The sequence below is a fragment of the Macaca mulatta genome, chromosome 15 (genome assembly GCF_049350105.2).
Source record: "Macaca mulatta isolate MMU2019108-1 chromosome 15, T2T-MMU8v2.0, whole genome shotgun sequence".
In the NCBI taxonomy this organism is placed as follows: Eukaryota; Metazoa; Chordata; class Mammalia; order Primates; family Cercopithecidae; genus Macaca; species Macaca mulatta.
In genome coordinates this window covers 122,694,485-122,721,998 of record NC_133420.1, presented here as the reverse complement: position 1 = coordinate 122,721,998, position 27,514 = coordinate 122,694,485, and the positions used below count along the sequence as shown (strand labels likewise).

General features: G+C 42.4%; 2 protein-coding genes across 2 annotated transcripts in view; one reads left to right on the top strand and one right to left on the bottom strand.

The window, feature by feature from the left end:
* SPTLC1 (serine palmitoyltransferase long chain base subunit 1) overlaps positions 1–27,514 on the top strand; it is a 74,755-nt gene that overhangs the window by 7,062 nt on the left and 40,179 nt on the right. The window contains exons 4-5 of the mRNA XM_077966344.1: positions 20,126–20,219; positions 21,026–21,098. Coding sequence (XP_077822470.1) covers positions 20,126–20,219; positions 21,026–21,098 — 167 coding nt within the window. The remainder of the gene's footprint in view (positions 1–20,125; positions 20,220–21,025; positions 21,099–27,514) is intronic.
* On the bottom strand, positions 1,750–4,765 carry LOC100428760 (putative UPF0607 protein ENSP00000382826). The gene has a single exon (XM_015118083.3). It carries the CDS (start codon positions 3,194–3,196, stop codon positions 1,853–1,855), a length of 1,344 nt encoding a protein of 447 aa, XP_014973569.3. The 5' UTR covers positions 3,197–4,765; the 3' UTR covers positions 1,750–1,852.

The following is a 27,514-nucleotide window of genomic DNA, read 5'->3' as shown; positions in this document are numbered from 1 at the left end:
AGAGAAGCTTTTATTCTTCACTTCTGAAGATCTCTTTAGTCTCATAAAAGTTTTATATATTCTGAAATCAAACCTACCAATCTTTTTTTTTTTTTTTTTTTGAGACAAGAGTCTCGCTCTGTCGCCCAGGCTGGAGTGCAGTGGCGCGATCTTGGCTCACTGCAAGCTCCGCCTCCCGGGTTCTCGCCATTCTCCTGCCTCAGCCTCCCCAGTAGCTCACTGCAAGCTCCGCCTCCCGGGTTCACGCCATTCTCCTGCCTCAGCCTCCCCAGTAGCTGGGACTACAGGCACACACCGGCACACCTGGCTAATTTTTTGTGTTTTTAGTAGAGACGGAGTTTCACTGTGTTAGCCAGGATGGTCTCGATCTCCTGACCTTGTGATCTGCCCGCCTTGGCCTCCCAAAGTGCTGGGATTACAGATGTGAGCCACCGCGCCCGGCCCAAACTTAGCAGTCTTTTATAATTTGGTCTTTTGAGGTCTTAGGGAATCCTTTCCTACCCAAAAGGTCTAATTTGATTGTTTTCCATATGATGGCCAGTTGTCCCAGCATTATTAGTTGAATAATCTAGTATTTACCTACTGCTTGGAAATTTCCCTTCTTTGGTAAGCCAGATTCCCTTCTAAAGGGTCTGTTTCTAGCTTTTATTTTTATTCATTGGGTATATTTGTATCTCTGTGTACCAGAGACTCATTCATATATACCACAGCTTTATAATAAACGTTGATTAGAGTGTCTTTCTACCTCCATGTTCTTCAGAATTGTCTAGGCTATTCTTGACCCTTCTTCACTGTGAGTTTAGGTTTGGGTGATCATACTTAACCAAAAAAATGCATTTGGGTTTTTTATTAGAAGTGTGTTGAATTTATGGATTAATTTAGGAGGCTTGGTATCTTGCTGATACTTAATCTCACTACCCATTTATATGATATATATTGCTTGCATACTTGGGTCTTTTGTCTTGTATACTTGAGTCTTGCTCTGTCGCCAGGCTGGAGTGCAGTGGCGCAATCTTGGCTCACTGCAACCTCCGCCTCCCGGGTTCAAGCCATTCTTCTGCCTCAACCTCCCGAGTAGCTGGGACTACAGGCACGAGCCACCATGCCCGGCTAATTTTTGTATTTTCGGTAGAGATGGAGTTTCACCATGGTGGCCAGAATGGTCTCGATCTCTTTTTTTTTAATTAAAAGCTTTAATGTCAAAAATACAAAGTTGGGAAGGGCAGAAAAATCACACACAAGACTGTCACTTCACACCTGGAGGGCTGCACAGCAGCCCGGCAGAGACGCTCCTCGCTTCCCAGATGGTGAGGGGGCCGAGCAGAGGTGCTTCTCACTTCCCAGACAGGGCGGTGGCCGGGCAGAAGCGCTCCTCACTTCCCAGAGGGTGCAGGGGCTGGGCAGAGGCGCTCCTCCCTTAGAAATGGTGAGGGGCCCGGGCAGAGGTGCTCCTCATTGCCTAGACAGGGCGGAGGCCAGGCAGAAGGGCTCCTCACTTCGCAGACGCGGTGGTGGCCTGGCAGAGGCGCTCCTCATTTCCCAGACGGTGAGGGGGCCGGACAGAGACGGTGAGGGGGCCAAGCAGAGGCGCTTCTTACTGCCAAGATGGGACGGCGGCCAGAAAGAGGTGCTCTTCTCTTTCCAGACTGTGAGGCAGCGGGGCAGAGGCGCTCCTCACTGCCCAGACCGGGCGGGGGGCCAGGCAGAGGCGCTCGTCACTGCCCAGACGGGGCGGGGGCCAGGCAGAGGTGCTCCTCACTGCCCAGATGGTGCGGGGACCAGGCAGAGATGCTCTTCAGGTCTTGATCTCTTGACCTCCTGATCCACCGCCTCGGCCTCCCAGAGTGCTGGATTACAGGCGTGAGCCACGGCGCCTGCGCTGCCGTATCTTCTTTCTCCTCCCAAGCGGCTGTTTTCGTCTCCTGGATTTTGATGTTCTACTTAACACCCCCATGTTCTTATCCATGTTGCCCAGCTGGAGGCGTCCTTCCCTTTGGGAAGCCTGACCCAGCTCTAACAGTGCCTCAGGAGACAGGCAGGGAAGCTTAGCGGGTGGGGCCCGCTCGTTTCTATCCCACCTCAGTTGCAGGGGAGGGGTGGGTTGCAGCTGCAGTGGTGGCCCTGACAGCTTTCTTTTGCGGGACCCGTGGCCGGCAGCTCTGGGTGGAGAAGAGCTACTTGATCCAAGAAGGGCTGCAGGATCTTTGAGCTGCATGTCCTTCCCCGCGATCAGCAAGCCTGGAGAGCTGGGCAGGTGGTCTTTACCCAGCACCTTCAAGGCTGCCTTCTCTGGCCACAGGGAGCAGCCCGGAACTGGGGCAGGGAGCACTGTTGGAACTGGGGCAGGGAGCACTGTTGGAGCTGGGTCAGGCTTCCCAAAGGGAAGGATGCCTTCAGCAGGGCTGTGTGAGCTGGAAACTCCATGGTCCTTGGAGTAGAAACTCACTGCATGCACCTGGGCCTTGTCACTCTGGTTCTTTTCTGTCAAGCTCTTGAGGTGGGCATTTCCGTCCAAGGGCCTGGGACTGCACCAGGAGGAAGTGAGGTTTCCCTGAGTCTCCAGGGGCCTAGAGGTGGAGGCTGCTTCCCCATTGCTACAAGGGCCCCTTTTATTGTCCTCCTGCCCCTGCGTCTCTACCTGGTCTTTCACCTCCGTTGCTTCTTTGGGCTCTTCTGCCCTCACCTCCGTCTTCGGGAGCCTGGCTGGGATCACCTGCTCATCTAATGAAGGCAGTCGGAGGTTAAACGTGCGTCTGAGACGAGGGATCCTCACGGTGCTGGGGTGTCCGAACATCATGGAGTTGCGAGCAGACAGCACGGGTTTCTTCCTTGAGCGGGGGCTCCAGACCACAGGAGGCGGGACCCTCGGTGGGGTGCCCCTGTTCCGAGGGAGAAGACACAGCCTCGTAGGGGCGCCGTCCCACCTGGCTGGAAAAGAAGGCCCAGGATGTCGCTGAGGGTAGAAGAGGAATCGGGAACAGCCCAGGGTTCTCGAGGCAGGCATAGGTGCAGGAGCCGCAGGGTGAGCCCTGCCAGCTGGGAAGGCCTCACGGATAACACGAGCAGGTTGCCAATGGCATGGCGGGGACCTGTGGTGGAACCAGGAACAAAATACGCTGAGACGAGCACGTTGCCGATGGCCTCGCCGGGACCTGCGGCGGAACCAGGAACAAAATATGCTTAGTGAGTTGCCCATTTTGAGCAAGTTGTGCGCGGACGAAACTAGGGGTCAGAAGTGGAGAGGATACTCCTAAGTCACCCACTTCTCTGTGGCTGGGTGCGCACTGGGCACCTGGGAGCTTATGACATCACCATGGGGCTGGTGACAGAGCCAGGGTGTGGAGGAGTGCTTAGGAGCCCAGCGAGGGTGCCTACAAGAGGAGTCAAAGGACAAAGGGCGGGGCCCCTCCACCGGTCCAGCTGGACTCTAGCCTCAGGGACGTCCTGCTCCTGTGGGCACATGTGTGGCTCTGGATGGGGCCTGGGGGCTGTTGGGGGTGCGGGGCTGATCCGCCAGAGCCCTTCCCGCCTAGTGCCTGGCCCAGGTGCTGGCTGGCACCCAGTGGCCCTGTCTTGGCTGGCCCTGTTCCCCGGGTTACAGTGCCAGAACTTGCTGGAAGCAGGGCGCAGGACCAGCCAGATCTCATCAGGCTCCCCAGGGCCTCTCCATTGCTTCTGTGCCGCCTGGAGCCAGGCCCGCCTTCTCCATGGCTGCGGTGGCCTTGAGAACCTCCAGCCTCGCTGAGCAGGTTTCCAAGGAGAGGACACGGTGCCCTGACCTGACTGGATGCTGCCTCTTACCGCATAGCCCGCTGGCAGGCAGGGCCTCCACTTCTTTTTACAAATTTGTCTGAGATCATTACTCAGGTCATTCAGGTGGTCATGGCCCAGCCAGGCTTTGGACCCGAGCTGTGCTATTCCACAGCTGGCACTCTGGCCTGTGTGCCTCATGATCATGGATACAGCACGTATTCTTATTTATTCCTGTAGTCCTGGGGTACTTCGCACCGTGGCATATCTGTAATAAGCACATGCACACCTAGAAGGAGGTCTTCACTTCAACATATAAGTTGACCATGGCCCACTCTGGGCTCCAGTCCTCTACAAAGATGTAGGGCAGGGACTACCAGTTGTCAGCACAGCACCATCCCACATTGCTCTTCTAATGGAGCCTTTCAACCCAGATGTTCTTTCTCGTCTGATGGGAAGGATCCAGCTATGTAAAGATTATGTTCTAGATCAGCTTTGGTCTATCCTAAAAGAAATTTGCCAGTGGATTATTCCATATAGATAAAAGTCAGTTTCTCTGGTCTTCCTGGAATGTGTCTAGAAAACAAATACATTATTTACAAGTTAATAGTAGATCAATGTATTGGATTAAAATATGGCAAACATAATTTGGTCATTGTGAGCATGCCAGCTCAGTCAACTATTCACCACACATTATGATGCCCTAAATGTAACTCTAGATTTTCTTACGCCCTAGAGAAGGACATACTCTTGGGTGTCTGGACTAGGGAAACATGTATGAAAAACCATTCAGCCACTCTACATCTTTTTATTGGAGAATTGAAACTGTCTGTATTCAAAGATATTATTAAAAGGCAAGAAGTTAACTTCTGTCATTTTGTTAATTGTTTTCTGGTTGTTTTGTAGATCTTTTGTTTCTTTTGTTCGCTTTATGGTTTGGTGAGTTTCTGTACTGATAAACTTTGATTCTTTATTTCATTGACATATCTGGTGTAATTTTTTTCTCTTTGGTTACTCTTCCATTTAAAAATTTATAGTTGTGATAGACTATTTAAAGCTGATAAAAAGTTTTGATCACACACGAACCTGCTATACTGTCCCCACATCCCCTGTCAATGCACAGAATTTGTACTTTTTTGCCTTAATTTATATTGTTCTGTATTGGGCATTTGTTAAGAACTCATTGTGGATATAAATATCTTTGACTATTTTGATGTTCACCTTTCTCAAGGGTGATTTGAAAGATTCTAAAGCATCATTTCAGTAATGTAGAATTCTCAATTTGAATGTTAATTTATTTTTAACAGGTTGATAATGTCCTGTGTTTTTGCATTAGTAGTTATTGTTCTTTCACTTGTGATTGAAGCACTCCCTTAAGCATTTCTTGTCAGTCTGGTCTTATGGTGATGAATTCCATAAGCATTTGCTTGTCTGGTAAAGACTTTATTTCTTTAATTTCTGATGGATAGCTGTGCTAAGTACAGTACTCTTTGCTGACAGATTTCTCATTAGCACTTTGTTTGAATATATCATCCTAATGTCTCCTAGCCTTCAAGGTTTCTGCTGTGAAAACTCCTGATAGTCTAAAGGAGACTTGCTTACTTGGGATTTGATGCTTCTCTCTTGCTAATTTTAGAATTTTTTCTTTGTGTTTGACTTTTGACAAATTGATTATAATGTACCTTAGACAAGGCCTTTTTGGGTTGAATATGTATTAGACCCTTTAAGCTTCATGGAACTGGGTGTCCATATGTCTCCCAAGAATTGGGAGATTTTCAGCTATTATTTTGTTAAATAAGTTTTCTGTGTCTTTGTCTGTCTCTTCTGTTTCTCTTCTATATTTCCAAAATCTGTTATCGTAATGTCATGGCACAAGTCTCATAGGCTTTCTTTGATTCTTTTTCCTCTTTTTTTCTCCTTTTTTCCCTCAGGCTGGGTTATTTCAAAAGTCCTGTCTGCAAGTTCAGAAATTCTTTCTTTTGTTTGACCTAGTGTGCCGTTGAAGCTCAGTTGTGCTTTTTATTTCACTCGTTCAGTTCTTCATTCCTAAGGTTTCTGTTGGTTTGTTTTCTTTAATGATATCTATGTCTTTGTTGAATTTCTCATTCAGGTTATGGCTTTTTTTTATTATTTGTTAGGTTTTCTATCTGTATTCTCTTGTATCTCATTGAATTTTCTTAAGATCAATATTTGAAATTCCTTTTAAGGCAGTTTGAAAATTGCCATTTATTTAGGGTAACTTTGTGAAACATTATGCACCTTTGGTGGTGTCGAGTTTCATTGCATTTTCATGTTTCTTATCTCCTATGTTTATATTTATGATACTGTTGACATGGTCACCTTTTCCAGTTGTATAGAGTAGTTTATGTAGAGAAAGACTTTCACCTGGAGAAGTGTCTTAGGGTGACAGTTGCTTGGGCTGCATCTGCTTTAGTTCCGGGAGGACAGAATAATGTAGTATCTGTGCTTTTCTCTTGCCTTTTTTTTTTCTTTTGCTATTATCCATTTTGGCGATACCTCTGAGTGCCTTGGTGACCTAGGCTGCAGGAGCATGTGCAGTTTGTTTTTCTGCTCAGGACTGGGGGTTGTGGAGGAAGGCGGCAGTCTCAGGAAGCTGCATGCCTAGCTAGTGAGTGTGTTACTGAGTCATAAGGGTTGGTTCACCAGTTTGAGATGGGACTCTCCTGGAAACACTCGCCTGGCTGTGGATTACTGGGGCTGGTCTGCAGGCTTGAGATGGGGATCCTCTGGAAGCAACAGGCCCAGTTGGTGAGCACACCAATGGCATGAGAAATCAGCCCACAGTTAGAGTGTCGCAGTCACTAGGATGTGGAAGGCAGACCTCTTTGAGAGTTTGTTTCTAGGATAGAGAGAGCAGTAGCTGCTTTCCTGGAGAACGCTGTTGTAATGACAGGGTAGCCTCTGTCATTTCAGAGGAGGCAGTGACCACTAGTTCATGGAGCAGATATACACAGCTATGGCTTGGTTTTCTAGATGGTGCTGTATGTGGGCTCCTTCTCTGGGGCAGTATAGCCCTGTGGACATCAAGCAGCTCCCTAAACTAGGCTGCTAGAGATGGGGTTTCTCTGTGTTGGTCAGGTTGGTCTCAAACTCCTGACCTCTGGTAATCTGCCCACGTCGGCCTCCCAAAGTGCTGGGATTACAGGCGTGAGCCACCATACCTGGCCTACCTTTTTTTTTTTTTTAAAGAAACTTGCTTATGTTGTTCTTTATTTTCTTCTTGATTTTTTTCCCCCAGGTTTCCTTACAATCATGCATCACTTAATGACGTAGATACGTTCTGAGAAATGTGTTAGGCAATTCCATTGTCATGCAAACATCATCGAGTAAACTTACACAGACCTAGATGTGTAGTGTGTACCTATAACCTGGTACACCTAGGCTATGTGGTATAGCCTGTTACTCCTAAGTTACAAACTATACAGCATGTTACTCTACTGAATGCTCCAGGCAGTTGTAGCAAACTTGTATTTGTGTATCTAAATATATTTAAGCATAGAGAAGGTACAGTAGGGCCAGGCATGGTGGCTTATGCCTGTGATCTCAGCACTTTGGGAGGCTAAGGTGGGCAGGTCACTTGAGCCCAGGAATTTGAGACCAGCCTGGGCAACATGACAAAACCCCTTCTCTACCAAAGAATCCAAAAAATTAGCTGGGTGTGGTGGTATAGGCCTGTAGTCCCAGCTACTTGGGAGGATGAGGTGGGAGGATGGCTTGAGCCCGGGAGGTGGAGGTTGCAGTGAGACAAGATTGCGCCACTGTGCTCCATCCTAGGCAACACAGCCAGACCCTGTCCCCCCCCCCCCAAAAAAAGTACAGTAAAAATACAGTATTATAATCTTATAGGACTACTGTTGTATATGTGGTCCATTTTGTCAATTGAGATGTCGTTATGTGGCATATGACTGTATATCCATTAATTGTAGGTGATTGAGACTGGCTCTCGGAAAACACATCTACACTCACTGTCCCCAGGCCTGGACTAGCTCCTGTCGTGCCTTTGTGTGGATTAGGGGAGGGTACTCTTCCTCCAGTAAGTGCAGCAGCCTGGTGCAGACCTTGGGCTGTGGTGCCAACACTTGGGTGCCCCTTCTAGGACCCCAGCTCATGCAGCGGCCTTGCGCTGCTCTTTCTTCTGGCAGAGTTCAGATATAGCATAATGTGTCCTTAAATAATTTAGTGGTTATATTTTTATGACTTCATTAGTATTACTCATTAGTTGGGCCAATGTTATGAGACTGTATTTTCTTTATCGGATACTTTTGTTTTCCCCAGAGGTAATCATTTTTGTTTGGTCACTTGATTGGTTCTATACTGGTCTTTAATTTAATGTTGTTTTCCTCTAGGAGCATAAAACTCCATTCGGAATGTTCACACGTTAGTTATCTGCTGGATTCACTTTCTTTGTTCTTTCTCTATCCTGCTCCATTCCTGACTGGTTGTTATTTGCAGCCGCTACACAGGGTGGCCCTGGTGTGTCCAATCACCATTAGCTTGAGAATTTCATTTCTCTGTTCTGCATTGGCTATTTCCTATCTCTTGGTTTACAGTAGATTATAGATGGATTTCGGAGAAGGGTCATGGGAGGTGAATTTCTTTTTTGAAACCTACACATCTTAAAATTTTTTATTTTTACCCTTTTGCACTGTACTGATTGTTTTATCAGTTTTTATTGATCTGTTAGACACTTCCTCAATATCTGGTGATTGTTAACATCCCTTCTTTTTTTCCAATATGCACAATATTTTTATTGTCATCAAGAACATTATGTAAATTGTTTGCAGAAAACTACAAGAAAATAGAAGGATGTTTTGTTGATAGTCATACGTTGAGTGTTACTTTTCTTCAACTTATGCAATACCTATTTATATTCAGTACTGAGTTGACACAAGAGTAAGTGAATTTACTTAAGTTTTTTTTCTTTAAACAGCAGCCTTATTGATATATATAATCTATATGCCATAAAATTTACCATTTTGAAGTGTAAGATTTTTTGACTTTAAACAGCAGCCATATTGATACATAATCTATGTAGCGTAAAATCCATCATTTTGAAGTGTATAATTAAGTGGTTTTTAGCATATTCCCAGAGTTATACAACTATCACCACCATCTAATTCTGGAACATTTTTATCACCCCAAAAGAAATCCCAAAGCCATTAGCAGTCACTTCCCACTCCTTCCTCTGCGCAGGCCTTAGCAACCATTTATCTACTTTCTTTATGGACTTGCCTATTCAGGACATTTCACATTAAAAGGAATAAACAATACTTAGCCTTAGTTTCTGGGTTCTTTCATTTAACGTAATGTTTTCAGGACTCATCCACATTGTAGCATGTATCCATACTTCATTTTATCATGGAATAATATTTCAGTTTATGAATATACACATTTTGTTTATACATTAATCAGTTGAAGCACAATTGGGTTTTTTCCCTCGTAAGAGTATATGAAAAAATAAAATATGTATGAATAAAACTGCTATGAAATAATGTGTACACATTTTTGCGTGGGCATAATGTTTTAATTTTTCTTAGATATGTATCTAGGAGTAGGATTGCTGGGTCATAATGATAACTCTGTGTTTAACATTTTGAGGAATCCCCAAACTGTTTTCCAAAGTGGTTGCATCATTTTGTATTCCCACTAGCTACATATGAGGTTTATAGTATCTTCACATCCTCAGCAATGCTTATTATTTTCTATTTTATTGTAGCCATCCTAGTAGGTGGGAAGTGGGATCTTGTGTTTTTAATTTGCATTTCCCAGATAACTAATGATGTTGAGCATCTTTTCATCGGCTTATTGGCCATTTGTATGTTTTCTTTGGAGAAAAGTCTACTTTAATCACTTGGCTGTTTTCAGTTGGGGGTTCTTTCTATCATTAAAACTGTAAAAGTTCTTTATATATTTTGAATTCTTGTCCCTTGTCAGATATATGATTTGCAGATTTTTTTTTCATTCTGTGGGATTTTATTTTACTTCTTTGATAGTGATCTTTGAAATTCAAAAGTTTATTTTAATGAAGTCTAACCTATTTTTCCTTTTGTTGCTTGTGTTTTTTTGTCATCTGTAAAAACTTTGGCTTAATCTAAGGTTATGAAGATTTACTCTTTGCTGTCTTCTAACCGTTTATAGTTTTTGCCCTTAACAATTTAGTGTAATTCAAGTTAATTTTTGTATATGGTGTGAGGTAGAGGCCTATCTTTATCTTTTTTGCAGGTGGATGTCAAGTTGTCCTAGCACCATTTGTTGAAAAGACTATTTCCCTTCTGAGTTGTCTTGTTGAAAATCAGTTGACCATAAATCTAAGGATGGTCTATCTATTTTCAAGAATGACACACTAAAACGGTCATTGAGAGCCCTGTTAATTTTCTTCAGTTTTACTGAGGCATAATTGCCAAATAAAAATTGTATATATTCAAGGTGTATAATGATTTTATATTTTTATGTATACACACACACACACACACACATTGTGAAATAGTGATCACAATCAAATTAATTAACATATCAATCACCACATATAGTTACCGTTTGTGTTTTAGAGGGGTGAGGATGGGGTGGGCTTTTTGACTGAGGGGCTTGCACTAGGATAATCAGACAGGGACCTGCTCGTTTATTTGAGGGGACCCCCAAACTTAGTATTTGTAGTTTTTATTCTCTTGGCTTTGTGTTTCCCAGGAGAGGAGTCCTCTAATCTGTTACTTTGCAGGTAAAAAGCTGCTTTCCACCATTTGGGAGCTGAGTTGAAGGCAAGAGGCCCAGGGTCTTACCATTCATTATGTAACTTACACTACTTTTTGTCTTCAGAGTGGCACCCCTGCCTTCACTTGTTCTTTCTCTTAAGGACTTCCAGTTTATACACAGCCTTTCCAGAGAGCATTTCTTCAAGGTGGAGGGGAGTGACTGCCTGTTGTCTAGGCACCCAGCCAGTCCTCCTGTTGTCAGCCTTTCCCATTTTCCCATGTTTAGAGGAAGCTGGTACCCCAGTTTGGGAGCATGTTTCAGGCATTGCTGCTTGGCTTTTCACTGCTGGCCCAGGCTTGTCTTTCTCTTTGATCTCTTTGACTTATCAAATATAACTTGTCCATTTGCTTTCCGGTTTCCAACATTTTGTCAGCTCTTCTCCTTGTTCTGGTCTGGGTAGGTTTAGACCTTTAAACTTTGTATGCATTTTGCATTTGCTTTCCGAGTGTGCTTTCAGAGGAGATCAAGGGGTGAGGTGGTTTTTAATGTTAGCTAATATTAAATGGGATGAAGAAATATCAAAGCAGGGTCAGTAAAGAGAGGTGGGGTTGCTGCATGTATTTCTTGTTCATTTCTTTTTTTTTTTTTTTTTTTTGAGGCGGAGTCTCGTTCTGTGGCCCAGGCTGGAGTGCAGTGGCCGGATCGCAGCTCACCGCAAGCTCCGCCTCCTGGGTTCAGGCCATTCTCCTGCCTCAGCCTCCCGAGTAGCTGGGACTACAGGCGCCCGCCACCTCGCCCGGCTAGTTTTTTGTATTTTTTTAGTAGAGACGGGGTTTCACCGGGTTAGCCAGGATGGTCTCGATCTCCTGACCTTGTGATCCGCCCGTCTCGGCCTCCCAAAGTGCTGGGATTACAGGCTTGAGCCACCGCGCCCGGCCTGTTCATTTCTTTTGACTGTCACATATTCTTCTGTTGTGTACAGCCACCAAATTTCACTTCTCCATTTTCCTCATGATAGACACCTAAACCACCCCCATTTCCCACTGCTGCAAAGAATCCTCTGATTAATATTCCCCCATGAACCTAATATTCCCTTGAATTTCTCTGGGGGTATAGAGCCAGGAATAGGATACTGATACATGCCTGCCTGATTTTCCCTTAGGACCTTCCTGTGTCGTCTGTGGTCCCCTGAGATAGTATACAGGAATTCAAGTTTTCCCTACATCTCTGTTTAGCAATACTGTTTGCTTTGGATTTCTCTTGCTATTTGAGCCTTTGAGCATCATTTCATCTACTTTTTAGCTGTTGGAGTTTTCTGCTTCTTTGAATGTGTCTTCATATCTTTTACCTATTTTTCCACTGGATTCCCAGTCTGTCTTTTGATTAGCAAAAGTTCTATATACCTTGTAGATTTGAATCCTTAGTCAGTTTTTGATTTAGTACTGTATTACATTGATTCTAAGACACATACTGTTTTTTCCCTAGTTTAAGATCCCTGAAGTGGGGATGAATCTTAAAGCTGCTGAGAGTCACTGGTGAGTCATTGTCAGCCAGGAAGGGAGTTTGTGGCATGGTTCTCATTGCCTATATACCGGTGAACTTGGTGGTGGTGAGCTTACTGTCAGCATTCCAGCTGAGGTGCGTGCCCTGCTGGTCAGTGAGGCAGCTGATGGCCGGAGAAATGGCCAGATCTGCAGAGCAGAGGCTCACAGAGGCTAGGATGACGAAAGGCTTTGAAGATCTCTTTGTCAGACTTCCTGTTGCCTTTGGGTAGTATCAGCTCACTTTCTAGAAACGTGATTTAATTGGAAGGACGATAAAACTGTGAGGTTGATTCAATAGGAAAGTTGCAGCATCAGAACTTGAGAATGGGTGACAGTTAACATGTCAGATAATCTCAGAAATGATAGTGGAGCATGCTGGTAAAAAATGCCAAGATACTGCCAAGAGCAAGAAGGAGATCATGGTATGAAAACTTGTGGTATCAGTGACTTAGAGGAGAGGGACAGAACTCAGCTAAAGAGGTTTTAGGAATATCTCGACTGATTTATCTTGCTTCTATTTTCCTTTTCATAAGTACAAATGTAGTGTAACAAAAATCTGTATCTAAGAATGTATAATAGACCTTTTCATTAAGCATAAACTAAAAAGCTGTACATGACAAGAAAATATCAATGTATTTTAATTGACACTTTCTCTTCCTTAGTGATGGATAAAATGCAATTGATGACATCTTAGATTCAGTGAAATACAATAAACCTCTTCTCTATCATCCGTCTGTTAACTTTATCTTCGGTATCTTTCGCTGAACCAAATTTCTTAATTTTGACTTAGTCAAATGCATCCATCTTGGCTTGGTTTGTGTTCTTGGAGACTTGGTTAAGAAATCATATCCTACCCTCCTATCCTGAGGTCCCAAAGACATTCTTCCACTTTTTGTTATCTTTTCTAAAATACCTTTTAGGTTTTTAATATATCTGGAATTCACTTTGTACCAGGCTGTTCAACTTTATCCATAGAGAAAAATTTGTATGAAACCTAGTGGTTTGTGGGGTAACTGCTGTCATTTTCCAGGTATTCATATGTACACAGCTCTCTTGAGTTCTAGATTCTTTCATTGGTCTCTGCCTACCTGCTGCAGTACCAAACCTGTTGTTAACAGGGGTCTGTAATATTTGCTTCCTTCCGGTAAAGCACCTCCCTGTTTCTAAATTCAGTTAGTCATTCCTGAACTTGTATCCTTCTGTGTAATTATTGAAGTTTATAGAGTTCTGTTAGACATTCTGGTGGAATTTTAATTGTGATTGCATTGAGTTTGTAGTTTATTTTGGCAAAATATAATATCTTTAAAATGTTGAGCCATTATATTTTATCATTTATTACTGTCTTTATATTTTTCTTGATACTGTAAATACTTTATATTTTGTTGCCTTTATTACTATTAATTCCAATGGTTTGTTGATTTCATTGAGTTTTTTATGTAAGGTGATCATATCACCTGCCGATAACGATGTGACTCTTCTCAGAAGTGTGTGTGTGGGCACACTTGTTTATTCACATTTTTGGACTTACAGTTTTACTGGTATGGTCTTTAGTAATATGCTGAATAGTGAAAAGATACCAAGCATCTGTTTTGTTCATGTTCGTAAAAGTAAGCCTCTCTTGTTTCCCAGTTAATATCTGTAGATTTTAGGTATTATAGTCTAATCAGTTCGAGACCATTCCCCCCGATCCTAGTTTTCTAAGTTTTATAAATAGATATTAAACTTCATCAAATGTCACTTCTGCATCTAAGATCATTGCATGACTTTTCTTTATTATGTTGTATTTTCTGAAATTCTTGTTATTTAACTTCTATTCATATATCTCTTAGATGTACTCTGTTCTTTTTCTAACTTAGCTGAACACTTAATTTACATTTTTGATCTTTTCTAGTACTGATTCACATTCTCTTTACAAAAGACCCTGAGTGTAATTCAGAATTCAGGCTTAAAAAAAGGTTTTGAAAGATAATAAAGTACATATTCCTTATTACAGAACCACTCTCATGTAGTCTAGGGCAGCACCCCCAGAATAGTTTCATTCCATTGAATAAATAAAATCAGTAAAGAGTTTCATGTATGTTTAGGACAGGTTTTGCTACTTAATGAACTTGCTGCAAACTTTCAAAATTGTGTATGAGGGATAATGAACTTTTCTGTGTTTAAATTCCTTTCTAAGTACTATTCCGCTGTAGGCTATACTTTTTTTGGGGGGCGGGGGGAATGGAGTCTCGCTCTGTCACCCAGGCTGGAGTGCAGTGGTGCGATCTCGACTCACTGCAACCTCCGCCTCCCGGGTTCAAGCCATTCTCCTGCCTCAACTTCCCCAGTAGCTGGAACTACAGGCGCCCGCCAGCACGCCCAGCTAATTTTTTTTTTTTTTTAAATAGAGATGGGGTTTCACCATGTTGGCCAGGATGGTCTCAATCTCCTGACCTCAGGTGATCCACATACCTTAGCCTCCCAAAGTGCTGGTATTACAGGCATGAGTCACTGCACCCAGCCTGTAGGCTGTATTTTAATGTGTGTTATTCAGACCTAAATATTTTATTTATTTATTTATATTTTTGAGATGGAGTTTCACTCTTGTTGCCCAGGCTGGAGTGCAATGGCGCGATCTTGGCTCACCGCAACCTCCGCCTCCCAGGTTCAAGTGATTCTTCTGCCTCAGCCTCCCGAGTAGCTGGGATTGTAGGGATGCACCACCATGCCTGGCTAATTCTTTTGTATTTTAGTAGAGATAGGGTTTCTCTGTGTTGGTCAGGCTGGTCTAGAACTTCTGACCTCAGGTGATCTGCCTGCCTCGGCCTTCCAAAGTGCTGGGATTACAGGCGTGAGCCACCATGCCCGGCCCAGACCTAAATATTTTCTAATTTTTATTGTGGTTTTTTTTTTTCTTTGACTAAAGCATAATGTTTTCCTTGAGTTTTTGTCTTTTCAGTAATTTATAATTTATTGCTATGTGATTAAAAAACATGTTCTGGATGACAGCTTTCCTGAATGATTCTGCTGCTCTTGTTGAGACTTGCTTTATGTCTTCATTGTAAATTTTGCAAATGTTCCATGGCTTTATCACAAAAATTTATATTATGTATTCCTTTTATTCAAGGTGTCTTGTGTCTATTACATCAAGCATTTTAGTTATTATTCAAATAGTTGACAGTCTTAGCCATTTTCTGTCTGGTATGTAAGTGAATGAGAAAGAAAGAGACAGTGAAGATCAGTATTACCCCCCATGTGGATTCATTCTCTGTCTCTGTTTTGTTTTTAACTTGTTTAGTTCGAAGGTATGTTATTACATGTATGTGGGCTCAGCATTTCTACATCTTTTTTAATGTCCCTTATCTCTAACAAAACTTACGTTTTACCTTAGAGTCCATTTGTCTGATAGCAGTGTAGCTACACCACCTTTCATTTAGTTATTATGTGATTAATAGGACTCCATTTTCAGTTTTACTGTGTCATTGTGTGTAGTTCTTTTGTACATAATTGGATTTTAATCCTAGTATCATTTTTTAACTGAGGAGTTTAATCTGTTTACATTTATTTTGATTACTCACTCATTTGTGTAGGAAACACTATTTCTGCTGAAATATGAGGTGATTCACAATTTTCCCAATGACGTTTAAAACAGTTTGTTGGCCCATTTTATATGTAAACTTAAAGAGGAAATAGCCAAAAATAATGTTATTTGATTTATTAATTTAATTGCACGTATATATTTAAAATGTCATTGTGCAAATAATATATTCAAAAATACTGCTGCTTCCTTTGCCCCATGCAGCAGTTTTATCCTAAGTCTTCCTAGGCATCTGGGATACCATTAGAAGCATTGAAAAATGTATGTTTAAAGTCTGTCATTTTCACTTCTGTCTGAATACCTGGATGCGTAACTTTTTGAATCTGTGTATGCTGCTGTCCCTCAAAAGGTTACCCAATGCTCATTCGGTATTTGTGATTCTACGCTTGACCCCTTTCAGGGTTGCTTTTTGTTGTGGTCTTTAAAAAGCCTTGCTTACTTGGTTGTATAGTGTTTCACTGTGAAGTCCCTCTCCCAGGAATATGTATTATGTGTGGGAAATAAGTACAGTATCTGTGTCAAATTATTTTCTCTCCCTTTAAAAAAAAAAAACAAAACTGATTTCTTCAAAACACCTAAAGGTAGCATTGTTAGAGATCATTCTGGGTTGAAGTTGTAACTAATTAGCAGTGGGTACAACTGCATATAATAGGAAACCCAAACTTAGGTGGCTCCGGCAAAGTACAAGTTTATTTGCCCTCACAAGTGTGGAGCGAGGTAGCTAGCGCCACAGATGATCAGGGACCCAGGCTACCATCCTGCTGCTCTGCCCTTGAGGTGTGTGTCTTCCATTCGTGGTCACCTTAAGGGAAGATGGCGGGCAGACGGGCAGAAAAGAGGCTCCTTCTGGCCCTGTCAGCTTGGTGACCTCAACGCTGGCCACACCTAGTTGCAGGAGCAGCTGACAGACGTGGTCTTTTGTTCCAGGGCAGTGACCTTAATTATTTCATTTCTTTTTTTTTTTTTTCCCCTTGCCTTTAGTCTGCTTGATCAGGTTTTCTTGATTAGACTTCCTTTATTCTTTTCTTCTCCTCATGCTTCACATAAGCAATTCCTGTCCAGTTTTTTTTGTTTTTTGAGACAGAGTCTCACTCTGTTGCCCAGGCTGGAATGCAGTGGCACCGTCTCGGCTCACTGCAGCGTCTCTCTCCTGGATTCAGGGGATTCTCCTGCCTCCGCCTCTGGAGTAGCTGGGATTACATGCATGCACCACCACACCCAGCTAATATTGTTTGTATTTTTAGTAGAGACAGGGTTTCACCATGTTGGCCAGACTGGTCTCGGACTGCGGACCTCAAATGATCCCCCTCCCACTTTGGCCTCCCAAAGTGCCGGGTTTGCAGGCATGAGCCACCTTGCCCCAAATGTTAATTAATCTTCCTCTCTCCTTACTGAGCAGTACAGGGACTTACTAGACTCCTACTTCAGTTGTTCCCCATCCCCACTCCCCCTTTCTTGATGTCCTGGTCTGATATTTGACTTCCACTTATTTTACATCCTCCAGGATTATTATAGGAGAATCACCTTCTTTACCTATTTACCAGTTTCTTATTGCCAATCTTTAGGTATTTATTTCTTTATCTGTGCAACTTCTTCGGGCTTAAAATTCCTTTTTCTAAAATATATTCTCTATTAGATTGTTATGTGGAGATTCAGAGAAGGTAATCTGTATCTCTTAATGAGAAATGTTTTTATTTTACCTCCTTGGATGACAGTTAGTGGATAATAAGTTCTAAGTGGATCATTATTTGCCCTGCGGCCCTTGGAGGATTTCTTTATCATGGCCTGGCCTCTGAAAAGACTGTGTCAGTCTAATTGTTGTTCATCTTCTGTTTTTTCTAGTGGCTTTCACAGTTCTTTTTCTCTGTAAAATTCTACAGTTTCACTGTCATGTGTCTTGTTGTAATTTATTCATATTTATCCTACTTGGGATTCATTTTTCTACTTCAGTCTGTGGATCTGTGTCCTGTGAATTCTGGGACTTTTTTAACTGTTATCTGTTCAAACATTGTCTCTCACTTTTTTCCTCCAGTTTTTCCCAGTAGAACTAATGTTCAGTGTACTTTTAACCTTCATATCCTGCATGTTCAGTATGTACTCTTTCATATTTTTGCATCTCTTGGTAATCTCAGCTCTGTCTTTCATTTTTCTGCTGTGTCTGATGGGGTATTTAATCTATCTTTTGGATTTCTAATTTTATTGACTCTTAGATTTTATTTCCGGAAGTTATATTTGACTATTTAGCAAGTTAACCTGTCCTTTTTCGTTTTTTTTTTTGAGATGGAATTTCATTCTTGTTGCCCAGGCTGGAGTGCAATGGCACAATCTCGCCTCACTGCAACCTCCGCCTCCTGGGTTCAAGCGATTCTCCTGCTTTAGCCTTCTGAGTAGCTGGCATTACAGGCGTGTGCCACCATGCCTAGCTAATTTTTTTGTATTATTAGTGGAGATGGGGTTTCACCATGTTGGTCAGGCTGGTCTTGAACTTCTGACCTCAGGTAATCTGCCCGCCTCGGCCTCCCAAAGTGCTGGGATTACAGGCGTGAGCCACGGCGCCCAACCCAGCCTGTCGTTTTCTTAGTAGCTTTTTAATCTTTCCTTATATTTATGCTCTTGGTCCTCAGCACTTTCTATGTCCAGCATCTCACGTTCTTGGGCGGCAGCCCTTCTGCATGTCTTGTGTGTTGACTGTCACTCATGGTGGGTTTGTGGTTTTTGATTGGGAAAGTTGTTTTCTCTCTTGAGTCCTCTCGGGTCTTGATTGTGGAGATGTCTTTCTGGTTGGTTTTACCTGATTCTGCAGCGTACCCTGTAAGATTTTAGGTTCCAGGATTCCTGTATCAGGTGCCCGTTATGACCTGTTCCTGCTAGCCTGCATGGGGCACAGGTCTGAGACTTCCATTTCTCACTGGAAACTTTGTTCCTTCCCTACTCCAAGTGCTGGACAGCAATAGCATCCCTGCATCACATCATGCTGCCTCCTGATAGCTTTTGAGCCGTGGTGAGAGGTTTTGGATGTACTTGTTCTTAATCATTTGTTTTCTGTGTATTACAGTTTTTGTAGAATGGTCCCAGTGTTTGCAGCACCTTTGGTACAGGGGTGGTCTACCTAGCTGTTTGTTCATTTGTTTTTTAAAATCTTTTTGTGACTGCCAATTCCTGACTCTGGAATCAGGGAGGACTTAGGAAACTTAAGGAAACCCTGAGAAGTAGGAACCTAAATAACATGATAAAATCAGAATCACAGTTGAGGAAGTGAGTGGCACTGGATTTGAAAGAGAAGCCCTTGAAGCCTTAGGGAAGAAGGAAGAAAATATTTGGAGAGTACCTCTTATGAGCCAGGCACTTCCATAATAGCAGTTTCCCTGGGAGGTAGGCTCTCCGCCTACTTTAATGATGAAGAAACTGAGAATCCCAGAGGTCAGTGATGTCCCTAAGCTTCTGAAGTCATCAGTAGTCGTAATACAGAGGGGGCCTGTCTGACAGACTCTACAACCCCTGTTGTTTTCACTGAGTCTTCTTGCCTTTTTTATGAGTTAGTTAGCTTTCATGAATTTACTTCACGTTGTCATTCTTTCCTTTTCCTGGTTTCCCAGCATCTGTGTTTTCTCAAGGATGACCAATGCTGTTAAAAGGTATCGATGAGAATAGTGTTTCTCCATCTTTTCTGGCTACAGTGCGTTTTATCGAGCAACCCAGTACATGGACCAGTACAGATACATAATCCCATCACTCACCCTGTGCCATGGTTCTGATGTTTTCTTTTCCATTCTATTTTGTTTTACTGTTTCCTCTGGTTAAAATAGGCTGATTGTGACCAACTAACTTGGTCTCACAGCCCTTTAACAGTTTGCAACCCATAATTTGAGCCCATGATTTTGAAGCATGGCTCATGGCTAGAATATAGATCTGCAGAGGGCTTAACAGAAGTATCCTCAGGAGCCCGTTCTCCTGTCCCAGCCGGGCTCATATCCGGCTCCAGTGTAGCTGCCACCCACATTCTCCCCACTCCCCAGGAGTATGGGGATTCCTCTTCAACAGCATTCCAGCGTTAACTTTAGACATTGGGAACATATTCCACTTACTCTTTAGTGACTTCCTATAGATACCATTTCTTTTTAAGCCACTTAACTATTCATAACTCATTCTGCCTTTTCTTGCCTTTGATCTTATTTTATATTTTCTTTCTGTTTGGCTTATTCCAGATTTTTCTGAGATACTTTATTTGGCAGCTTCTTTCTTAAGCGAGTTTTAAAACCAAAGCATTTAAGATTTGCCACTCATTCATCTTGGAATTCTAGCTTATTTTTCTTTTTTTATTTTAGTAGTACAGGTAGTTTATTAAAAATAAAAATAATGGAAAAATATCTTATTTTTAATGTACCATGCTCTAATACTACTTCTTAAAAACAAGAAATCAAAGACCAGTATGCAAATAGGGTAGGATGACAACACTTTGTTGTTGTGCCTGCCACCAGGGTAGTATAATAACATGTAACATGAATGTGTAATTGACGTGTACCTCTCTTGATCTCTTCCCTAGCCCTCCAAGCCACAAAATTGTGGTGAATGGAAAAGAATGTATAAATTTTGCCTCATTTAATTTTCTTGGATTGTTGGATAACCCTAGGGTTAAGGTGAGTAGCACATAATGCTGAAGTGGACAGATAACATTACTGATTTAAGAAACTGGACGTAAAAGACAAATGCAGGCTGGGCGCGGTGGATCACTTGAGGTCAGGAGTTTAAGACCAGCCTGGCCAACATGGTGAAACCCCATCTCTACCAAAAAATGCAAAAATTAGTCAGGCATGGTGGCACATGCCTGTAGTAGTCCCAGCTACTCGGGAGGCTGGGGTGGGAGAATTTCTTGAACCCAGGAGGTGGAGGTTGCAGTGAGCCGAGATGGTGCCGCTGCACTCCAGCCTGGGCAACAGAGCAAGACTCTGTCTCCAAAAAAAAAAAAAAATTAGAGTATTGGAAAGGGCTATGCAAGTTTTTCCCATTACTTTTTGTCTGACAAGCGTTGTGATCTGGACCTAGACAGAGAGGGGCAAGAGTGTCTTATGTGGCTCAGTGTTGGGCAACAGCCACAGAACTGAACAGGCCAGACCTGGAGAATAGCTGGAGAAGGGCCTAGGAAATTGCTCTCTCTCCTATTGGGATTGTAGGCTAACAGGCATTTTCCAGGAGAGACTTGGCCCACAAATGCAGAAAAGTTAACCAGGTTTTGAGAATCAGGCTAGTATAACTTTTCCACGTTTTAAGTCATATACTCAGTCTTTACATCTGTCTTTATATTCTGTTAGAGTCGTTGTAGTTCTAAGAAAGGAAGAAAAGTAGAGGAGGGTGGAAGGAGCTCTGTGGGTTAAAAAATAGGAAATGTTCGTTTTGAACTCTTCAAGATAAATTATTAAAGTATAATTATTTTACTTCAATAAAGGCAGCAGCTTTAGCATCTCTAAAGAAGTATGGCGTGGGGACTTGTGGACCCAGAGGATTTTATGGCACATTTGGTAAGTTTTTGTTGTGTTCTCTTTCAGACTACTACTTTCAATAGTTAAGATTCGATTTTAGGCCAGGCACGGTGGTTCACACCTGTAATCCCAGCACTTTGGAGAGGCTGAGGTGGGAGGATTGTTTGAGCCCAGGAATTTGAGACCAGCATGGGCAATATAGGGAGACCCTGTCTCTAGAAAAAATAATAAAATTAGCCGGGCATGGTGGGCTCATCCTCGTGTGCATGTGTGGGGATTGCAGTGTGGGGAAACGAGGGCAGAGCAGCAGGACTCTCTATGCAGGGGAGATGGCCTCATACTTCTGCCCACAGTCCACTGATGAGAGCAGAACCCCTGCCCTGACTAGCCATGCAGGGGGCTGAGAAACAGCTCTAGGAAGAAAGTGGAGAGCAGATTGCCTGGGGTGGAGGGAGGGGGGATAAAGTGTAGTTTTTTTCTTTCTAGAATGAAGATGAAGGATCATTGATTTCCTTGTGTATGGATAAGCCAGAAACAGGCCAACTAAATATTTGATGAGTGTATGATTTCAAATACAGTGAATTCCCTGGGAGTCGTCAAAAAAGACTCTGGCATTTTATGGTTGTTTTTATTAAGTGTATATTCTTTGCTCCTGAAAATGTTATTAAATAATTGTTCAGGCCAGGCATGGTGGCTCATGCCTGTAATCCCAGCACTTTGGAAGACTTAGGCGGGCGGATCACCTGAGGTCAGGAGTTCAAAACCCCCCTGGCTAACATGGTGAAACCTCGTCTCTACTAAAAATACAAAAATTAGCCGGGCGTGGTGGTGGGTACCTGTAATCCCAGCTACTTGGGAGGCTGAGGTGGGAGAATCGCTTCAACCTGGGAGGCAGAGGTTGCAGTGAGCCGAGATCATGCCAGTGCACTCTAGCCTGGGCAACAGAGGGAGACTCTGTCTCTAAATAAGTAAATAATAAAATTGTTCAGATGAATTTTTTGCTGGAAATAACATTTTGGCTTATAAAAAATTGTCACAGTGTGGGGAAAGCAGACCAAGGGAAATATCTTCCATCTTCTATTCTTATTTCCATTTCTGGATCTTTTTGTAGTTTTTTACTTTAACAGTTAAGTTTTTTACTTTTGTGATTTTTTTTACGTAAGGGAGCACCTTACATTATCCCTAAGCTAGTTTGGTGATTACATTATTTGTCTTGGAAACAGATGAGGAGAATTAGTGTCCAGGAGTCCTACAGCTGAAAGTGATCTTTAAAATCTTTAGTTCTAACCCTAAAATTAGAAACTGGCCAGATTTAGTGGCTCACGCCTGTAATCCTAACACTTTGGGAGGCCGAGAAGGGAGGATTGCTTGAGCCTAGGCATTTGAGACTAGCCTGGGCAATGTAGCGAGACCCTGTGTTTACAAAAAATAAAAATAAACTGGGCACTAGTGTGCACCTGTAGTCCGAGCTACACGGGTGGCTGACGCAGGAGGATCCCTTGATCCCAGGAGGTTGAGGCTGTGATGAGCTATGTTCATACCACTGCAGTTCAGCCTGGATGACAGAGTGAGACCATCTCAAAAATAATAATAATAATAATAATAATAATAATATAAACCAAGTATCCTGACTTCCATTCTTGATGGCAAGTTTGAAGAAATGAGCTCGTATCAGAGCCTCCCACGTTCCTCCAGTCTAATACAAACAGGGGTTGTTTGCTTGGTTTTTAATTGGTAGGGAATTATTTTCTTGGCAGGTATTAGAAAACTAGAAAAGTCACATTTTATGGCATTGTCAGTTGTAATCTGATGAAGGCTTTCTGTGACTGCTTACTGAGGTAAAGGAATTGTTTCTTAAAAGCCTCTCTTTCTAGTGGATTTTATTGGCTTGTGTAACCTTGGCCCCGCTTGAGTCTTGATCTGGACAAATGAGAGATTTATTGACAAGTCCAACTGTGAAAGTTTCAAATCTTCAAGGCAAGTTTTCTGAAAGCTGTGAAATATATTGTTAAAATATCCTAGTCACCTTTCCCTTTGAATCACCTGCATAATAGCATGCTAGATGTTTCCAAACATGGGATCTTTAGATTAATGGTTTTTTAATTAATTTTCTTGATTGGGTAATTCAATACATGATAGAAACTTCAAAAAGTATACAAAGATAGACATGAGTAATCTCCTAACCTCAGGTCCTATTTTCCTCACTGCCATCCTACCACCTAAAGACAAGCTACTGTCAGTAGTTTCTTGTTAATTCTTCCAGAGACCTTTTATCAACGTATGTGAACCACTTCCACGTATTTCTTTTTTTCCTCCATTGTTAGAAAAATGCTAGCATACCGTACACATTTTTCTGTACCTTGCTGTTGAAGTGAGTGTGTTTTAAATTTAAACTGGGTTTGATCCTTCAGATGTCTAACTATGCAGTCAGAGGCAATGAACGCACAAGCATAGATCAGATCCTCTGTAAGCCACTTTATTGGTCACTTTAGGGTAGGAACCATCCTTATCCTAAAGCTATAGGTGCAGGTTCAGACAGACTGTGGCTTCTGGACAAAGGTTGCAAGATAATTTGCAGTGGGACTATTTTCAAACAAGACACCAAATCTACAACTTAAAGTAATGTGTAATGTTTTCTGAGTGCATTGTCCTTCAGATAAACATGGTTTTATTCATTCTTAACAGTTGCCCATGTTTACTTGTCATCGTTTTTCCTTTCTTTAAATATATGTATTGCCCATATTTGTACTTTTTAAATTTTCTGACAGGATTTTTTTCTGTGTCTTTTCTTATTCTGGAAGTAATAACTTGAATTATTACAGTTGTATTAAAATACTTTGAAATTTTAGCATTAGTTACAATTGGAGAAGCTACATGAAGTCATCTAAGGCTAAATTGTATGTCTAAAATACCGTATACATTTAAATTATTCTAAATATGTCGGGGATGTTTGCCTTTTGCACTGAGCAATAACGCAGACATGAAGCCCTGTTTCTCTCGTTTACAATTGCTTATGTATTCTTGAAGAGTTTAATTTGAAGTGTAGGATAGCTTTCCCTGGACTCCCACATGATTGCTTTTAATATTGTCTTTCTCGCCCTCCAATGTATCGCAACTAGTTTCAAAGCACACCGCTTGTAGCTTTCTTCCCAACTCGTGAAATAATGAATGTGAATCACTTTTAAGAGTCAATTTCCTTATTAAACATTCTCTCTTGTTTACTATTTCACGGTAACATATCTGTTGAATGATTAATTCAGAAAAAGTAATGGAGCAATGACTGGATTAAGATTCATCTAGTTTTTTAAGGCTAAACATTCCCCTACCTCCTCAAGGCCAGGCGGGTAGAACTCAGCAAGTTATTAGAACAGTTGCCTTAGGACCATGTGAACTAGATTTCTTCCCACCCACTGATGTGTATTTTAGAACTCAGCAAGTGGTTTCATTGAGTCATGGAACCTTCCTTTCCTCTAAGGCCAGTGGGATCCCATTGTACTTAGGATAGTGTCTGTTGGTAAACTTTTTGTTTGTTTCTTTCTTTGTTTTTAGTACATTTAGGTCTTATTCATATGTGATTTATCCCTGGTTCCCTGGGGTCTGTTTTGCATATGTAATGATTCATTGTCTTAAACTAGGTCAAAAAACAACTGAGTGGCAAGGTTTCATTATGAGAGATAATAGCATTTAATTGTGTTCTAGAGCCAGTCTAGAGTAAAAGTTGTTCATTTCAGTAGTTTATAAAAATATTTGCCTTCTTTGTTTTAGAACAGTCAACTGATCCATGACCACCTTTTTCAGTAGGAAGAACATTTGTGTTATGCACGTGCCTAATTGAAGAGACAACCTGAACAGGCTAAGTGTGAGCAACAAGGCTGTTTATTTACCCGCGTGCGAGCGAGCTGAGTCCGAAAAGGGAGTCAGCAGAGGGTGGTGAGATTGGAGATGGTTTTATACATTAGGGGGAGGCAGTGGAAAGTTACAGTTAAGGGCCAGTTTTTGCGGGTAGGGGAAGAATGTCACAAGATACATTATCACGAGATTGATTGATCACATAGGGTAGAGCCTGTTACAATGGTAGAATGCCACAAGGTTGGCTAATCAGCTAAGACAGGTACAAGCCGTTTTTCTTCTTTCGTGGTTTTCCTGTTGTCCCAGACTTTCTGGCTGCAGGAGACCTTCTGGATGTATATGTGTGGGTCACAGGGGTCACGATGACTTGACCATGGCACAGCCTGCTCTCAGGGGACCTTACAATTTGGTCATAAAATTCCTAGATCTGCCACTTCTTCTTACCAGTCGTGGGAATCATGGTTTTCTCAGGTGTGAGCGGGAACAATCATTGCTTGCGTGGCTTTAGAACACTTTGCTACGGATCACATAAGGTACTGCATGTGAAAACATGAAAGACATTCGGCCCTGTGTGTTCCAGTGACTACCTAAGGGCTGATGTAATGCCCAGACCGTTTGTTCCCCAAAGAAGACCACCAGAGTCCAGAGTCAAAGCCAAGCGGCAAAGATCTTTTACTGCAAGTTCGAACTTGGTCCCTCCATTCCACAGCATGCAAGAGGGCCCCGAACAATGCGAGTGCTTGCCTTTTATAGCCCGATGTAAATAGGATACGTAAAGTTACAGAGGAACAAGGGAATTCTTTTGGTTACAGCATTACAATTGGTTTACATTTTAAGTTATACATTTAGTAGTTTTTCTATTGGTTCCCGCGCTTTCAGTAAAACCACAAACGGCTGTGTCCTTATCGGGGATTTTCCAGGTGGTGTTTGTACTGGGCTCAGGAAATTGAGAGATATATGGTGGGATGTGTTTGTACTGGGCTCAGGAAGTTGAGAGAGATATGGTGGGATGTGTTTGTACTGGGCCTGTTTGTGTTGAGCCCAGGGCTGAGGAATGTGCCTGATTTCTTTCACTATCATTTATACTCTTAAGAAGAAAAATTGTGCATGTCTCTAGGGATGTGTGTGTGTGTGTGTGTGTGTTGTTGTTGTTGTTGTTGTTGTTGAGACGGAGTTTCACTCTTGTTGCCTAGGCTGGAGTGCAGTGGCGCGATCTTGGCTCACCGCAACCTCCGTCCCCCAGGTTCAGGCAATTCTCCTGCCTCAGCCTCCTGGGTAGCTGGGATTACAGGCACACACCACCATGCCCAACTAATTTTTTTTTTTTTTTTTAAAGTAGAGATGGGGTTTCTCCATGTTGGTCAGGCTGGTCTCAAACTCCTGACCTCAGGTGATCTGCCTGCCTCGGCCTCCCAAAGTGCTGGGATTACAGGTGTGAGCCGCCACACCTGGCCTCTAGGGATTTTTTTTTTTAAGGACAGTATGTATGCAAAAATATGAAGGCCTTAAGAGAAAATGTAGTTTGTTTCTAAACTGTCCTAAAGTCAGCTATTTTATGGTATTTTCTCTGGAGAACATCCAGGAAGGTCATAATCTCTCCTCCTTGTAAGTGAGAAGCTGAACCAAGTGGCTCTTATTAGAAGATAGTCTCAACAATTCAGAATTCAGATAACTTAATTAGAAGATTGCCTAAAGTGTGACCAGGTTTTTACTTTTAAAATAAAACCTTTTCTTTTATTCTACAATATTAATGTAATTAAACAAACTCTTAAATAGCGTATTGCTTGTTCCATGCCAGGCAGTGTTCTGAGTGTTTTATCAGCATTAACTCATGTAGTCCTCCTGCTAACCCTTGAGGAAGGTAGGACTATCCCCCCTATTCGACAGAGGAAGGCACCGAGGCTGCCCAGAGCTGACCCCCCCAGACCTAACTACAGTCTGAGCTCTGTGATGACGGAGGTAATGAGGCCTCCCGTCCCTGAGGTTCTGGTGAGGGAGCCAGACACCAGATCAGCAAGTGCAAGAAAGTGCTGAGGGCTGTGAGGTGTGCGGAGGCATTCTAGGACACCTTCCTCCATGGTCACTTCTCTGCCATGTTTAGTGCTAACAGTGAATTGTAGAATATAGTACTTTTGTTTTATTCCATGCAAGTCAACAGCTCCAGTTAGTGAAATGGATCATACATACAGAAGATATGGACATCAGAAATGGAAGAAAAGTGGGTGCCCTTGTAGTTTTCCTGCTTGCTGCCTTCCGCTCCCTTGGGTTGAGAGTTTCTTCGTTGCACAAAGGAGCATCAAGAGAAGCAAGTTCTGCAGTTACCCATATTTACCTGTCACAAAACCTGCTTTGCAAGGCTGTCATCAGCTAAAACCCAGTGTCTTTTGATAGAAGGAAAAGACTAGTCTTTTTGAACTTTTGGGACTATGCTTGAACAAATAAGTCATTGATTTATTGTTGCGAGATTCTTCTTCCCACTTTATGGCAACTGTATATAAACAGTTACGAGTATACCTAATGATAGGAAGATTTGTAACATGCTGATTTTCATCAACTGGGTAACTCACTCTAAAGTCCTGAAACAGGGTCATACTCAGTTTTACAGT

Excerpts from the sequence above, each read along its gene's own strand:
- LOC100428760 (XM_015118083.3), bottom strand. The coding sequence starts at position 3,196 with ATGGGCAACTCACTAAGCATATTTTGTTCCTGGTTCCGCCGCAGGTCC.